This window comes from Phyllostomus hastatus, unplaced genomic scaffold (assembly GCF_019186645.2).
Source record: "Phyllostomus hastatus isolate PE091 unplaced genomic scaffold, TTU_PhHast_1.1 phas_scaffold_60, whole genome shotgun sequence".
In the NCBI taxonomy this organism is placed as follows: Eukaryota; Metazoa; Chordata; class Mammalia; order Chiroptera; family Phyllostomidae; genus Phyllostomus; species Phyllostomus hastatus.
This window is the reverse complement of record NW_025334038.1, coordinates 17,558,121-17,575,247: the sequence shown is the minus strand read 5'-3', so window position 1 is coordinate 17,575,247 and position 17,127 is coordinate 17,558,121. Positions and strand designations below refer to the sequence as shown.

The window sequence follows — 17,127 nt, the reverse complement described above, 5'->3', positions numbered from 1 at the left end:
CTAATAGAAGCAGAGGTAGAGATCCCTACTTCATTTTATAACTAGGATAGCTTGGATTTTTTCTCTGTTTAAAAACTTTTTTTACACCATGGCTGGTGTGGCTCAGTTGGTTGGGCCTTGTCTCACAAAGTGGAGGGTTGCCAGTTCGATTCCTGGTCAGGGCACATGCCTGGATTTCAGGTTCAGTCCCCTGTCAGGGCATGTGTGAGAGACAGCTGATTGATTTTTCTCTCCCTCTCTTTCGCTTCCTCTCTTTCTCTCTCCCTTTCCCTCTCTAAAAATAAATAAAATCTTAATTTTTTTTACTTGGCATAAGAATGATTTAATCACAAGACAAGAATTTGGCAACTAGACAAAAACCAAATAATTCTTGGCCGCTTCACACTAAAATAAGCACTGTTAACATTTTAAAGTGTTTCTCCCACTCTCTTCTCTGTGTGTATTATTTACATAGTTCTAATCTTGAGAAGGTAGGACTTTAGAAGGAATTTTCCAAAGAAACTTGAGGGAAAGTGGAATTAAAATAAACACTGGAAATGGAAGGAGCGTGCAGGGCAGCACTGCCTCCTGCTCTTAGTAAGCACAAGCTTACCCTTGGGTGTTCTCAGGAGGTAGGGCTTCCCAGTCGAAGCGTCCTCCCTCACCATGGGGCTGGGTGGCGTCAAGCCGGCCTGAACCCGGCTTGGCCATGCTGTCAGCTCATGTGCTCTGCTCTGGCTATGGGCTTCTGTCATAATCTGGATTCTCTCTGAGCCCAGGGGTGAAAAATTCTCCTGTAAAATTGGTCCCTAGACATTCCTCTTGAGCTCCTCATCAGCCTGTGCTACTGGCCCTCAGACTATACTTTCTACACTTTTTTTTAAAGATTTATTTCATTTTATTTTTAGAGGGGAAGGGAGAGAGAGGGGGAAAGAAACATCAGTGTGTGGTTGCCTCTTGTGCACCTACTACTGGGGACCTGGCCCACAACCCAGGCATGTGCCCTGACTGGGAATTGAACCAGCGACACTTTGCTTTGCAGGCTGGAGCTCAGTCCACAGAGCCACACCAGCCAGGGCTTACTTGCTATACTTTCTGGAGCTGGCCCCTAAAATTGTGCCTTTTGCCTTCGTCAGTGCTCTCTGTCTAGTTCTATTGGCACAGAATATATTCAGTAACTGGCTTTCCTCTGGCAACTGCCATCTTCCTAGAATCCTGTCTGTCTCTACCTTATCCTGAAACACTTCTCTCTCCAAGCCCAGACTCTGCTACTCCTGGACAAGGGACACACCTGGCCATTAGAGTGATTTTCAGAACACCGGAAAGCAATAATTCTCTCTGCATGTGTGGCCTTGTTACTCTGACTTAGTGGTTCTCAAAATGTGTTCCCTGGATCTGCAGCCTTAGCATCACCTGGGAGCTTGTTAGTCATGCAAATTATTGGATTCCTTCCCCAGATCTACTGAATCAGAAGCTCTGGGGGTGGAGCCCAGTAACCTGTGTTGTAACAAGCCCTCAACAAGCCTTAGGGTCCTGATGTGCCCTAAGCCTGAGGACCACCAACTTAAGGAATGTTGCTATTTTGCAAAATGTTAGCTTCTCCATGAATGTAAGAGAAAGCATGAGGAAACAGAAAAAGCTTTAGGTATTCCTTGTCTGGGTGTGTTCTGCAGCCTGGAAACCAAAGCTATGCCCAGTTTTCATTGAAACACAAGATCTTGCAGCCTCAGAAAAGTTTGTCTTGAGTCTAGTCTGAAGAGAGGGATGAAGGTGAAGTAAACTCCAAGGACCAACCAAGGTGGAGTCCACCACTAGAGCCACAAGGTTGATTTTGAGAACAGAGTTAGAAACTAACCAAAGACAGTCAGTGAAGCAGCCAAGCTTTTACTAAGGGGCAAAGTCAGCTGCCAGCATCTGGCTAGAGAGCCTGCCTCAGAGCAGCCAGATGTGGTGACAGTGGGATTATCAAGGAATTGTTCCAGAGTATCTCAGGAGGGACCTAAGGGGTGTCTAAAAGGTTCATGTAGATGATCTGAGATGGTGGGAGATGATGGGAGAAGGAGACCTTAGGATGGGCTTATCTCGCTGAAAGGACCAGGCATCAGGGAGCACCCAAGGTGCGCGCGCACGTGTGTGTGTGTGTGTGTGTGTTGGGGGGAATAAAGGGTGAAAGAGTTAAGTCATGGGAGGTATGAGGATTTCATGCATCTTGAGTTGAGGTCAACCAAGGCCTATTAGACTGGGGTGTCCTGGGGCAGGGTGAGCAGGAGTAGGATGAAGGTACTATGTGCCCAGGGTAACTTTTCAGCCAAGAAAACCCTGACAATGCTTTATTCATCCTCAACCCAGAAATCCATTATGTGGCCTCTCATCTGGTTTTGTGCTTTGCTGTTTACTTGTTGTTCCCCCACCAGCTCTGGTTTTAGGAGAAAACCTGAAATGTCCAGTCCTCCTCGGCTGGACGGGGGGCGTCCCCATGGTGGCCCACCACAGTGCAGTGCAGCTGAGCATGCTCGTTGCGTGGGCAGCCCAGTGAGCACGGGGCTGGGGGCTGCTCCCAGGCATCAGTTCCTTCTGTCCCTGTGGCTGCACTCCAGAGAGGCCCTGCCTGGAGCTGGGGCCAGCAGCTTTTCTGTGAGGTCACCACGGATAGTCCTCACACCTCCAATGCACACTTGGAGGGGGGTTGTTTTCTCACGTACTATACAGAGATTTGGGCGGGGTCTGATAAAATTTAAGACACAGCCACACCATTAGCTACTATAGCATGAGCTGTCTGAGGACAGAGACCGTAGCTTTTATTTTTGTGTCTCAATGCCCAGCATGATGCCAGATACAAAACTGGGAAACATACTTGTGGAGCTCTGAACAGATGGGCGTTGTTGTTGAGGGGCCTACAACTCTGCTGAAGAGACAAGAAAAATGCCTGAAGGGAAATGTCATGACAGGGTGACACCCACATTAGACAGCAGGGCAGATGTCTGTGGGGAGGCTCGGGCTGGGGCAGATGCTTTAAGGAGGAAGTAAGACTTGAAAGGGCATCCCTCATCTCCTTCCTCTGTCCTAACAGGCGTGAGCTTGGGAGAAGCCTTGGACCACCAGGAAGCCAGGGTTGCAGGGAAAGCCAGACTCCTGGGTGTCGGGTAGGATTCTGGCAGACAGCTGATGACCAGGCTAAAAGGTAGTGCCCAAGAGAGGGGACTCCGAGGTCACATTGTCGGGGATTCAGTGAGGTCATACACATAAACTCCCTTAAACAGTGGCTGGCATAGAGAGAGTGTTCTATGCTCTCTCTGTGCACGTGTTTGCTGCTCCCCAGCTGCACCAGGTCACCCTCTGCACGGTCCCAGGCTGACACCACCTGGAATTGGAGCTGGGGGTGCTGAGCGGTAGGGGCAGAACACCAGCCCTGACCTACCCAGTGCTCTCTCTCTCTCTTGCAGACAGAGGGGGCAAGCCCCCCATTCACCGCACGGGTGCCAAGCTCTGCTTCAGCCTATGACCAGAGAGGACTGGCCCCCGGTCAGGAGTACCAGGTCACTGTCCGTGCCCTTCGAGGGACTAACTGGGGCCCTCCTGTCTCCAAGACCATCACCACCAGTGAGAGCAGGGGCTGTGGGGTGGATCCTAAGTGGAAATCTGGATATAAGAGAGGCAGCTGGGAATCTGCCCTCCAGGAGGGCAGAAGGGAGGGTTTGGGTGGGGCAAGGAAAGCTGGTGACTGAAAAACCAGACTTCCACCTGATCCATCCTTTCTCTAACCTGGCTAGTGATCGATGGCCCCCAGGACCTCCGGGTGGTGGCCGTGACTCCAACCACACTGGAGCTCAGCTGGCTGCGCCCCCAGGCCGAGGTGGACCGATTCGTGGTGTCCTACGTCACTGCTGGCAACCAGAGGGTGCGGCTGGAAGTGCCAGCCGAGGCAGACGGAACACTGCTGACTGACCTGATGCCGGGTGTAGAATACGTGGTGACTGTCACTGCGGAGCGGGGCCGGGCAGTAAGCTACCCAGCGTCTGTCAGGGCTAACACAGGTATGCTAGCCAGGGGTTGGGGAAAGGCCTGGTTTCCAAGTGTAGGAGCCCGTTCCATGGGGGCCCACGTGGGATCCACAGGCTCCTCCAAACGCACTTGGCAGGGTGGGTGGCGCTCCCAAAGCACCTGCTGGGGGCCTTGCTCTGTACCAAAGGCACCAGGGAGACAGCTTTCAGGCACTCGAGTCCTATAGGAAGCCTATGGGCTGGAGTATGGGAGGAGCTGCCCATGAAGAGAGTAGTGAATAAGAGGTGCTGGCGATGCCCGTAGATGGGGAACAGCCCTCGTGCTCAGTCGGTGGTCTGATCTTGTAGGGACTGGAATTAGGCAGACCAGACACCAGCACTCCTGTTGACTTTAGGATTGAGATTTGGGGAGTTAGGTCTCATGGCAGTAATTTTCCACTAACCTCAAGGTCTCTTGACAGATGCCTGGATCTTTCTTTTCTTTTCCTCTGACCGAGGGACCCCCCCTCCCCCCACTTTGCTGTAGCTCACATTCTCCCCTCCCACTCCCTTTTCTCTCCTTCAGACACAGGGCCCAGCCCGCTGGCTTCCCTTTTCTTTCTAGGGCACCAACAATGCTGCGCTTGGAGGGCGAGGGGTGAGGGGCTTCTGGGACAATGACTCCTTTTTCTCTGTTCTCTTTCCAGGTGGGAGTGGGGCACAGAGATGAGGCCTCTGACTCTGGTGGGAGGGACGGATGGAGGGAGGCAATGCCTGGGAGGAGCGCAGCGATGGTGCGAGCGGCTACCACTGATCGGCTCTCTTCATCCCCTTTTTGCCCCCCTACTCCAGCACCAGGCCACTACAGTTACCCGGAGGTGCGCCCCCCAGCCCCGCCCCCCAAACCCCGGCCTCGGCCTCGGCCAGCTCCGGCTCCGCAGCCCCCTAGGCCGGCTAGGCTCCCTCGACCGGCAGAGGGGCAAGAGGAGCCTCGGCCTGGGCCTAGCCTGCCCCAGCCCCCTCGGCGGCCGTGGGGCAACCTGACAGCGGAGTTGGGCCGCTTCCGCGGCACGGTGCAGGACCTGGAGCGCCACCTGCGGGCTCACAACTACCCACTGAGGGCCAACCAGACCTACACCTCCGTGGCGCGCCACATCCACGAATACTTGCAGCGGCGTCTGGCGGCCTCTGCCCCCACCAGCTCTGCACCCCCTCCCCGTCAGCTGTACCCCACCGCCAGCCCCGACTCTGGCACCTGGAAACGGGACTCCAACCAGGGCATCTATAGCCTCTTACCCGAAGGCGTCGATGGGATGGCTGTGCCCCGTCACCCCAAGCCCGAGGTGCTAGGCAGTTCCGCCAATGGCTCACTACTCGTGTCCCTCGATGGGCTCCGCGGCCACTTTGAACGAGTGGTGCTGCGCTGGCAGCCCCAGCCACCTGCAGACGCCCCCGGCGGGGAGCTGACTGTGCCTGGCACCACGCGCACCGTAACTCTGCCTGACCTCAGGCCAGCCACCACCTATCATGTGGAGGTCCACGGGGTGCGGGCAGGGCAGACCTCCAAGTCCTACGCCTTCATCACCACCACAGGTAGCGTGGGCTGGGGCTCAGGAACACCCCTCCCCTGCCCAGGCTCACCCTCCTGTGGAGTCTGCATCCCTCAGGTCCTCCCACTGCTCGCCCCATCACACCCTTCTGCCTTCAAGTCCTACCTGGTCCAGGCTCCAGAGGTCCCCATAGCAAAGCGCAGCTCTCCTGGGCTCTGGCAGATAGATATACAAGGCCCAGGAGAACAAGTCTTTGGGGTCCCTTGGTTTTCTCTTGGGTTCTCAAGGCACTTCTGCTGGGATGGCTGTTCTGGGCCATAGAAGGGGCACTTGGTGAGCGGGGAGGGAGTGCAGACTCACTAGAGCGGTGGGGTGGGGGGGGGGGTGGGGCAGGAGTGACTGACGCCACAGGTTCCCAGCTCTGACTCACTGGGGTAAGGGTGGCTGAAGACTGTGGTCAGTGGTTACTACTTTCTGTGATTTGGCCTTGACCTCAAAGGGACACAGTGAAACTGCTTGGGGAGCCTTGAAGCCATCAGCAGCATGTGTGTGTGTGAGGGGAATCCACTGCTTCCTGAGCCACCTTTCAGATCTCCTGGCTCACTCGTGCCGGTCTCTCCCACAGCAGCAACATCGGGGTCAGGGAAGGGGCGTTCTGTGGTGACCACGGGGAGGGTCGTGGATGTCTTCTTCACCCATAGGGACCAGATGCCACCTGAGCTGGATGCTAACCCCCTCCTCTCACTACCTGCTCTCCTCTCACACCCTCCTTCCCTAACACCACTTTCTCCCCCTTTATTCCAGGCTTCTCACTGCAGCACTAATGGGAGCCACGACCACCACCCCGTGGGGAGGGGCATGCCTGTGGGGAGGGATTGGAAGTCTGTGGGGCCGGAGGTCATGGGAGTCTTGTGGGGGAGGGATGGCAGGCTTTATTTCTTTTATCATCTGCAGGCCTGTCTGTTCAGGTGAGGTGCACAGAGGTACTTGGAGGGCCAGGCTGACATCTGGGAGGACGAGGTGGCCCAGGGAATATGTGCAAACTCTTAAAGGCTAGAAGGCAGAGCCTGTGGGCCGGGGTTCCTTCCAGGTTCTCACACTGGACTCCCCTGTTTTTCTTGCCCTGCCATTCCCAGGATCCTCCCCCTCGGGCTTCTTGGGAGCCACCGATGAGCCTTCCCCTTCAGGCCCTTCAACAACTCAAGGGGTGCAGGCCCCTGCCCTGCAGCAGCGCCCCCAGGAGCTGGGGGAGCTGAGGGTACTAGGCAAAGACAAAACTGGTCGCCTCCACGTAGCCTGGACGGCCCAGCCCGAAGCCTTCACCCACTTCCAGCTGCGCCTCTGGGTGCCCGATGCTCCAGGGGCACATGACGAACTGCTGCCAGGGGACGTCCGCCAGGCACTGGTGCCCTCACCCCCTCCTGGAGCCCCCTATGTGCTGTCACTTCATGGGGTTCCTCCTGAGGGCAAGCCCTCTGCTCCTCTCATCTATCAAGGCATTATGGGTACATCCTGGCTTCTGCTCAGACCAGAGTCCTGAGGTCGGGGGAGGGGCTGGGCCACTGCAGAAGTAGGACAGGGTAGAAGGGCAGGGCTGTGTCTGGGTCGAAGTGCTGGGAGAAAACAAGGAGAGGAAAGGAGCTGAGGGTTCATAGGCAAGAGGGATGGGGGTGGAGTCGGAGAATGATGACAGGGTGGGCCAGGAAGGGGAGTAGCTCCCTGAAAAGAAGATGAGAGAAGTCAGAGTGGGACAGGGAGTCTTTCCTTTCTGTGCTCTGTGTCCTATACCTTCATATCCTGGCCACTCCTCTGCCCCGCCCCGCCCCACCCCATGCACCTCTCAGGGTGGTTGTGGGGAGGCCTCTGGCCCTGATGATACTTACCCCCCTCCCCTTCCCTTCCCCACAGTCCCTCCCATCCTGCCTCACTGGGCAGGCTAGGGCAGTGGCACTGCTCCCACCTGGAGAGCCTGGCCTGCCATGGACAGGACCCCACGGCTCCATCAGCCACTTTCTTCTGGGGGTGGAGGTTCCCTGGGGCGGGGAGCACCACAGCCAGCAGGACTTCAGAGTTGGGTGAGGTGTCCAGAGCCAGTGAAGGACAGGGCCTGGGGCTGGGGTGCCTGGCGCTCACATTCCCTCTTCATCCCTGCTTATGGGACCAGGAAAGCTGACTCTTCCTACAACTCCAGGTCAGGCTCACAACTGAGAGAGACGGAGATAAGGAAGAGAAAAGTTCAGGTGGACTGAGAAGTCTTCAGATTGCTTTACAGCAGCAGTGGGGGGTTTTAAAACTCCTGGGAAGAACCATGGGGGACCTGAAAGTTCCCCATGAACCCTGGTGTGGAGAGGGACTGGGACTTTTGTGAGGGGTAGTAGGGGCCAAAACTCTGACTCCAGAACAGAAGTTGTGGGGGAAATCCCCTGCCCAGGAAGGCTGGTCACAGAGGTCTTAGGGCTGGGGAGATGGAGTCAGTCTTCGAGGGAGAGAGGGAGCTGTCCAGGCTAGAGGAAGCCAGTGTGCAGAGGGGAGGAAAGGAGATGAGGACAAGGCCTTGGCTGACTGCCTGCTTTGCTCTTACTCCCTTCCCCCTACTGCAGACAGGGACGGGGGAAAGCCTGGGAAGCCCTTGGCCCCACCACGCCTGGGCGAGCTGACAGTGACAGATGTGACCTCCAGCTCCCTGCTCCTGCACTGGACTGTCCCTGAGGGCGAGTTCGACTCCTTCACAATCCAGTACAAAGACAGGGATGGGCCCCACATGGTGCCTGTGGAGGGGCCCCAGCGCTCGGCCCTCATCACCAACCTGGACATGGGCCGCAAGTACAAATTCGCCCTGTATGGGTTTGTGGGCAAGAAGAAGCATGGCCCCCTGGTGGCTGAAGTCAAGATCTGTAAGTGAAAGCATCACACCCATCACTGGCCCCTGCCCCTGCCCTCTGCATGGTCCTCAAGGAGGTCTTTCCAGTGCTTTGGGAACTCCAGGAGAGCTTCCTGGAGGCAGGGGCCCCTGAGATGAATCCTGAAGGGAAAACAGTGGTGAGTCGGGCAGAGGATGAGGAGGGCAGCACAGACAGACCCGTAGAGAGCAGAGGGCAGGAGTGTGTGTGACTCTGTAGGAGCATCCATGTCTGTTTCCTCCTGCCAGACAGCAGCGTGCCTGGGCAGCTGAGGGACTGGTCTCATGAGTCTGACAGGAGCTTGGACCTCATTTGAGGGCTCTTGGGGGGTGCCTCTGAGGGGTTTTAAGTGGGGAGAGACATGATTCTGTATTTATCTTACAAATTACACCAAGGCTGCTGTGGAGGATAGCTAGGGAAGTGAGTTAAGTTTGGGGTGGTGGCAGTGAGTCTGGATGTGGGGGGTGAAGGACAGTGCTGGACCCAGGCAGCCCACATTTCTGAATCCAACAGCCCCGTCCCAGAGACAAGGAGCAGCAGAGATGAGGAACAATGCAGCGAGATACGTAGTAAACATCTTTTGAGCATCTGTTGAGGTCAGGTGTGTTCCGGGATGTTCCAGGTGTGTCATCACACCCAACCCTTACAGCAGCCCTGGGAGGCGTGCCCGAGCGGTAGATGTGGAGGGTCAAGGCGCAGAGCGGTCACTCAGGCAGAAAGTGATGGGCCCTGGGGTTGCACTGCTGTCTCCACGGTGTGGAGAGCAGAGGGGAGGCCTGGAGAGGGTCGGGGGTCATCAGTGCCAGCAGATAGGAGTGCGGGTGAGCCTGTGGGAGCGCTGGGGATGGCCAACACCCAGGGCACTTGCAGAGGGAGAAGAGCCCGCAGGGTAGCATGAAGCATACTTGCAAATAGGAGCAGAGTCCCAGAGAGTGCTGTCCTGAATGCCAAAATGAAGGGCATGGTCGGGCACATCAGATTCCGTGAGAGTGATTCAGCACTGCAGTGTCCACAGGACTTGGCAATGTGAGCTCCCCACTGCCCTGGTGAGAGCTGCCGTGGAGTGTGAGGGACGTGAGGGCATGGCTATAACCCGTGTAGACATCTCTCTCTGGAGTCTGGACTGGAATAGAGAGCAGAGAGGGAGGTTGGGGGGTGGAGGGAGATACAGCGGAGTGGAGGAGGGCGGGAGAGGAGGATGTGGGGCCCAGGGCACAGGTCGAGCCTCCCACACCAATTCACTCTAAGTATGGTGCTCCCCTCTCTCAGAGGAGAAACCAGCTGGCATTAAGCCTGAAGCAATGCAGGTTACTTTGGAACACTTCCCTGGCCGCCATGGAGATGTGGAAAGGGCTGGCTTGGCTCCCTTGTCTCTGAGGCCCCCTCCCCAGGCTGGGGATAGAGTAAGGACCATACCAGTCTACACATTTAGAAGAAGGTGCCCTGCCTGTAGGTGGGCATAGCCCATCGCCAGGGTATGCAGCAGAGTCTCACTCTTGGCAAGCAGAGTACTGGCTGGAAACTCTCTTAGTGCTCCTTCTGTGTACCTTTGTGCAGTAAACAACTTGCACAACCTCCCACAGCATCCCTGCATGGGAGGTGGATGTACCTTTGTCCCCTTCCTTCTCTCCTAGTGCCTCCGAGTGATCCCAGCCTAGTGACACCACCCCGTCTCGGAACACTATGGGTGACAGATCCCACCCCAGACTCACTGCACCTCTCCTGGACAGTCCCTGAAGGCCAGTTCGATTCCTTCATGGTCCAATACAGGGACAGGGATGGACAGCCCCAGGTGGTGCCCGTGGAGGGACCTGAGCGCTCGGTCACTATCTCTCCACTGGACCCTGACCACAAGTACAGATTCACTCTGTTTGGCATCGCCAACAAGAAGCGGCATGGCCCCCTCACGGCTGATGGCAGCACTGGTGAGTGGCAGCCACCTAAGCCCCCGTGTAACCCCTCCCAGCCTTCCAAACACTTGCCCTTAGCCAGGAACAGGCTGGGCTTCCCAGTGAGAAGGCTGACTCTAGATCCTGGTCCCGCTCCCAGACTGAGGGGCAGCCAGCCCACCTTGCACTGCTGGGCCCTGTCCAACCCTTTCAGCTGCTCCCCAAGCCCCAGCGGTGTGTCCTACCCTGGCGGTGCCAGACATCCCAGGAGTTCAGCACTCACACTAACCCAGTATGGCTCTCTAGGTGTGACAGCCCGTCCCTACCCCGAGCCCCAATCCCAGGCGGCTAGTTCAGGCCTGGCCAGATCCTCTTATTTACAGCTCCAGAGAAGACAGAAGAGCCCCACCACCCAGAGCCCCCCGAGCAGCCACTACTGGGGGAACTGACAGCGACTTCCGTGACCCCAGACTCGCTGCGCCTATCCTGGACAGTGGCCCAGGGCACCTTTGACTCCTTTGTGGTCCAGTACAAGGATGCACAGGGGCAGCCCCAGGCAGTGTCGGTCAAGGGAGATGAGAACACGGTCACTGTCCCTGGCCTGGAATCTGACTGGAAATATAAAATGAACCTCTACGGCTTTCATGGCCGGCGGCGTGTGGGGCCTGTGTCCACCGTGGTCACCACCGGTGAGTCAGGGCCACAGGGCCCCCTTCCCTGTCAGCCCCCAGTCCTCTGGGTGGGACCTGGGCTCCTGTGCACCTCCTCGCACCTTCTTTTTCTTGGCTCCAGTGCTGCCAAAGCCTCCACCCTCGTTTTCCCCGAGTCCCAGGACTTCTCTCCCAGCCATCAGCCACAGCCTTTGTCCCGGCCCTGCTTCTGCATCTCCAAGAGCAGCCCCCATTCCCGCAAACAGAGCACCTGCAACCATCCCTCCACCCCGGCTGTCCTGCACCTGTCCTGCCTGCACTGTCCTCAGCCACTATGTTCTTTCCTCGTGGTTTGTACTGCGCTTCACCTTCCATGACCTGGCTTCGGTCACGGTCATTTCCGAGCTTCAGAGCACTGTGTTTCCCTAGCCCTGTCCAGCATGAAGAGGATTCCTCTGAGCCCCCGACTCCCTGACTCCCAGCCAGCTTGAAGTAGGGAAAAGGGCTACTTCCAGCACCTTCCAGGATGTCCCACGTGTCCAGCCTCCCCAGCCAGCCCCATCTCCGTGGCTGTGTAACCGCAGGGTTGGGAGCGTGGCTCCAGATCCAACTGCCTAGATTTTTATCCCAGCTCTCCCATGTGTGACTGTGCGTGTCTCAGCTTTCTCATCTGTCAAATGGGGGTAATAATGGTAACTGCTTCACTCAGTTGTCAGAGCACACACAGCACTCAGGACACTGCCTGTCAACATTGACACCGCTGTCTCAGTGTGAGCTGCTATTTCTCCCTGACTGTCTTGCTTCCCAGTATCCTTTCTCCTTCTCTTTTTTTTTAACAGATTTTTTTTAAATACTGTCCTTGCTTTTTTTTAAAGATTTTTAAAAAAGATTTTATTTATTTATATTTAGAGAGGGAAGGGAGGGAGAAAGAGAGAGAGAGAGAAACATCAATGTGCAATTGCTGGGGGCTGTGGCCTGCAACCCAGCTATGTGCCCTGACTGGGAATCGAACCGATACTTTGGTTCGCAGCCCGTGCTCAATCCACTGAGCTATGCCAGCCGGGGCTCCTTTTTCCCTCTTCACATCCTCCCTACCTTCCCCATCCTCAGCTGGGTTATCATTCTTGCCTATTCCCTCCTCAATCTCCTTCCCCTAAATACTTCCCCATGGGCCTGGGAGTGGGTCAGCGAAGGGCTGGCTGGCCCTGTCCGGGCTCCCCAGGCCATGGAGCCACAGCACAGATCCAAATGCAGATAATGTGGGTAAGGGAAGTGCAGGGCCTGCCCCAGCCCCGGTCCCACCCCCAAACTGAAGCAGGGCCCACCCCACTCCCACTTTTGTCTAAAGCCTTGACTTAGTGGCTTATTCTTGAGGGATAAGGTGGGGTGAACATGGGAAGCCCTGGCGGGGGCGGGGAGGGCAGAGGCAGAAAGAGAGGTGCAGATGGGAAGAGGCTACACTGTCCTTCACAACCTGAGGTCAACACTGGCAGTGACCATGGTAGACAGCACCTAAGAGGTTCCATCTTCCCATCTCAGCTCCTTCCTCAGGCAGAAGGGGAGACCCCAGTCCACAGAGCCCACTAGTACAGTTGGCTAGCACGGCATGGTGGAACCAGGCCCCACTCAGTCGTATCTTTCATGACCACCCACTCAATGGCTAACATAGAGGCCCCACAAACCAGCAATTTCAGGAATATATTTACTGAATATAAATGATTGCCATATGTAACATCACCACCAAAGCAAGTCACCCTTTAAGCCATTATCCCAATCCATCTCTCAGCCCATCAGGAAGTTGCGGAGGAGGCCCTGAGGCCCACAGAACCCAGCATGGAGGCCCCAGCACCCGCCAAGGAGCCCCTCCTAGGGGAGCTGACTGTGACAGAATCCTCCCCGGAATCGCTGAGCCTGTCCTGGACTGTCCCCGAAGGCCAGTTCGACCACTTCCTGGTCCAGTACAAGAACGGGGACGGGCAGCCCAAGGTGGTGCGGGTGCCAGGGCACGAGGACGGGGTCACCATCTCGGGCCTGGAGCCAGACCACAAGTACAAGATGAACCTGTATGGTTTCCACGACGGCCAGCGCCAGGGCCCCATCTCTGCCATCGGGGTGACCGGTGAGTGGACTGTGGGCTCCCCAGGGAGGGAGCCTGCAGGGTAATCACACTCCACGATGGGTGGGTGGGGTGCAGGGGCCCCTCTGCTTGAGGCTGAGCCATGGTGCCCTCGGTGCCTCCCCCTGGGCTCCCCAAGGACCAGCGCATCCCCCTGGGCAGAGAAAGGCCTCTGTGAGCTGTGCTGGTGGCTGCCCTGCTTCCCCACAGCTGACCCCGAGGGTCTGGGCATGTTTGTGACGTTGGGCTGAGCAGGACCTCCCAGCCCCCAGGAGGGACTCCTCTGCAGTGACCTCAGGGTCCAGTCATGACCACAGCCTGGGAGAAGACTGAGGACATCTCCATGGACCCTGCCTCACCCTCCCTCTGTCTGTCCTTCTCAGCTGCCGAGGAAGAGACCCCCAGCCCCACAGAACCCGGCACAGAGGCCCCAGAGCCCCCTGAGGAGCCCCTCCTGGGGGAGCTGACAGTGACAGAATCCTCCCCAGACTCGCTGAGCCTCTCCTGGACCATCCCCCAGGGCCACTTTGACTCCTTCACCGTCCAGTACAAGGACAGGGACGGGCGGCCCCAGGTGGTGCGTGTCGGGGGTGAGGAGAGAGAGGTCACTGTGCAGGGCCTGGAGCCGGGGCGCAAGTACAAGATGCACCTGTATGGCCTGCACAGGGGACAGCGTGTGGGCCCCGTGTCCACTGTGGGCCTGACAGGTGAGTGGGGGCAGGGCAGGCAGGGTGGTGAGGACCGGCCCTGGAAAACTTTCCCTTTATTACCATCTGTGGTAATAAAGAAAACATCAGTGTGCCCACTTGCCCGCCCTCTTTTGCGCATCGGTGGCCTGACGGTCTTGGTGAAGGGCAGATCTTTCAGCAGATCAGGCTGGGGCCAGAGATCCCGCATCCCTAAGGTTCTCTGGGCTGCTGCTGCTGCTGCTGCGGCTGCTGTGAGGACCACACTTGGGTAGCATCTGCTCACAACCAAGGGGTCAACTCTTTCCCAGAATCTGTGGGAGGGAATCGTGCTGGCACCCCTGGGGTATCCTAGAGACGCAGCGTCTGTGGCATGACTGGAGGCTGTGACGGAGGGTGGGAGGTGCTCAGAAAGCAGCATCCTGTCTGCAGCGCCCCAGCCTCATGGTTCGGACATTCCCAGACCTCTGACTGTAATGGGCCAGCTAAGATGGGGGCATCCTGAGCCAAGTGCTGTGGGAATTCACAGGGCTCAGCCTTGAACTTGGACGAGAGACAAGGCCTTATACTAAGGGGGCTGACGGTCAGGGAAGACAGGCTGTGAACCAGCAAATCAGACAGAGGAGGACAGGGATATGACAGAGAGTCCCGGGGCACTGAGACCTCAGCCAGCCTGTCCACAGGCGCCCACGGGACGGCTGATACCTGAGGTCAGGCAGGTGTTAGTGTGGTGACAGTGCGTGGGATGACTAGTGTGTCGGATGAACAATGTCAGAGCCGGGGCAAAGGCCCGGGAACTTGGAACACTGGGGCACACGAGAGCATCTTGGATGAAGTGCTCTGAGTAGGGGGTGGTGTTGAGATGGGGGTGGTGTTGAGATGGGGGTGGAGAGGGGAGGGCAGCTCAGGAAGCAGGGACTCCTCGGGGGCTTCAGAGGGTTGTGCACAGTTTCAAGTTGGACCGATTCCATCAGTTGTGCACTTAATGTCCCGTTCTGGTCCCCTGTGCGGAGGGGACGGGAAGCAGGCAGAGACACCAGGTGAGAGGTGAGGGTGGCCCTAAGCAGGAAGGTTGGGCTGCAGGTGTGGAGAGTGAGGAGATGTGACAGGAACTTTAGAAAGACTGGGACACTCAGAGTCGATGGCAGCTGAGGACAGGGACAGAACCAGGCCGACTGCTGGTTTCCTGTGGGGAGCGCCTCTGAGCTGCTCAGGGGCAAAGCCATGAGCCAGAGGGAGCGAGATGCCAACGAGACCCCAGTGCAGGGAGCCCAGGGCGCGGTGGCCACACAGACCTGTGTTCCAAGGAGAGGCAGGAGCAGGAGGAGAGGGAGAGCCACAGGGGTGTTGGTGGGTGGTGGGTGAGGCAAGGTGGGGGGTGTGTGACAATGAGGAAGGAGACATTAAGGGACCAGAAAGAGTCATAGCAAGAGCCACTGTGGACGGCCAGAGTCTGTTCCTTGTTCTCTTATTTTTACAATAGACCCTGATAGGCTGAACTGAGGACTGAAGAGACCTCACCTGTCTCCCATGTCTCTGTCCAGCTCGCCCTGCTCCAGATCACGAACCTGGGACCACCCAAGTTCCTGCCACCACGACCCCCGAGCCTCCCATCAAGCCCCTCCTGGGGGAGCTGACTGTGACTGAAGCCACCGTGGACTCTCTGAGCCTGTCCTGGACTGTCCCCGAAGGCCAGTTCGACCACTTCCTGGTCCAGTACAAGAACGGGGACGGGCAGCCCAAGGTGGTGCAGGTGCCAGGGCACGAGGACGGGGTCACCATCTCGGGCCTGGAGCCAGACCACAAGTACAAGATGAACCTGTATGGCTTCCACGATGGCCAGCGCCAGGGCCCCATCTCTGCCATCGGGGTGACGGGTGAGTGGACGGTGGGCGCCCCAGGGAGGGAGCCTGCAGGGGCATCACACTCCACGATGGGTGGGCGGGGTGCGGGGGGGCCCCTCTGCTTGAGGCTGAGCCATGGTGCCCTCAGTGCCTCCCCCTGGGCTCCCCGAGGACCAGCGCATCCCCCTGGGCAGAGAAAGGCCTCTGTGAGCTGTGCTGGTGGCTGCCCTGCTTCCCCACAGCTGACCCCGAGGGTCTGGGCATGTTTGTGAGATTGGGCTGAGCAGGACCTCCCAGCCCCCAGGAGGGACTCCTCTGCAGTGACCTCAGGGTCCAGTCATGACCACAGCCTGGGAGAAGACTGAGGACATCTCCATGGACCCTGCCTCACCCTCCCTCTGTCTGTCCTTCTCAGCTGCCGAGGAAGAGACCCCCAGCCCCACAGAACCCGGCACAGAGGCCCCAGAGCCCCCCTGAGGAGCCCCTCCTGGGGGAGCTGACAGTGACAGAATCCTCCCCAGACTCGCTGAGCCTCTCCTGGACCATCCCCCAGGGCCACTTTGACTCCTTCACCGTCCAGTACAAGGACAGGGACGGGCGGCCCCAGGTGGTGCGTGTTGGGGGTGAGGAGAGAGAGGTCACTGTGCAGGGCCTGGAGCCGGGGCGCAAGTACAAGATGCACCTGTATGGCCTGCACAGGGGGCAGCGTGTGGGCCCCGTGTCCTCTGTGGGCCTGACAGGTGAGTGGGGGCAGGGCAGGCAGGGTGGTGAGGACCGGCCCTGGAAAACTTTCCCTTTATTACCATCTTTGGTAATAAAGAAAACATCAGTGTGCCCACTTGCCCGCCCTCTTTGCGCATCGGTGGCCTGACGGTCTTGGTGAAGGGCAGATCTTTCAGCAGATCAGGCTGGGGCCAGAGATCCCGCATCCCTAAGGTTCTCTGGGCTGCTGCTGCTGCTGCGGCTGCTGTGAGGACCACACTTGGGTAGCATCTGCTCACAACCAAGGGGTCAACTCTTTCCCAGAATCTGTGGGAGGGAATCGTGCTGGCACCCCTGGGGTATCCTAGAGACGCAGCGTCTGTGGCATGACTGGAGGCTGTGACGGAGGGTGGGAGGTGCTCAGAAAGCAGCATCCTGTCTGCAGCGCCCCAGCCTCATGGTTCGGACATTCCCAGACCTCTGACTGTAATGGGCCAGCTAAGATGGGGGCATCCTGAGCCAAGTGCTGTGGGAGTTCACAGGGCTCAGCCTTGAACTTGGACGAGAGACAAGGCCTTATACTAAGGGGGCTGACGGTCAGGGGAAGACAGGCTGTGAACCAGCAAATCAGACAGAGGAGGACAGGGATATGACAGAGAGTCCCGGGGCACTGAGACCTCAGCCAGCCTGTCCACAGGCGCCCACGGGGACGGCTGATACCTGAGGTCAGGCAGGTGTTAGTGTGGTGACAGTGCGTGGGATGACTAGTGTGTCGGATGAACAATGTCAGAGCCGGGGCAAAGGCCCGGGAACTTGGAATACTGGGGCACA

General features: G+C 57.7%; 1 protein-coding gene across 1 annotated transcript in view; it reads left to right on the top strand.

Moving 5' to 3' along the window:
* TNXB (tenascin XB) overlaps positions 1-17,127 on the top strand; it is a 55,309-nt gene that overhangs the window by 15,023 nt on the left and 23,159 nt on the right. Inside the window, 12 exon segments of the mRNA XM_045825858.1 lie at positions 3,423-3,579; positions 3,750-4,013; positions 4,812-5,552; positions 6,646-7,014; positions 8,110-8,403; positions 10,044-10,334; positions 10,682-10,987; positions 12,735-13,067; positions 13,448-13,771; positions 15,295-15,627; positions 16,010-16,062; positions 16,064-16,334. Of these exon segments, the coding sequence (XP_045681814.1) occupies positions 3,423-3,579; positions 3,750-4,013; positions 4,812-5,552; positions 6,646-7,014; positions 8,110-8,403; positions 10,044-10,334; positions 10,682-10,987; positions 12,735-13,067; positions 13,448-13,771; positions 15,295-15,627; positions 16,010-16,062; positions 16,064-16,334 (3,736 nt within the window).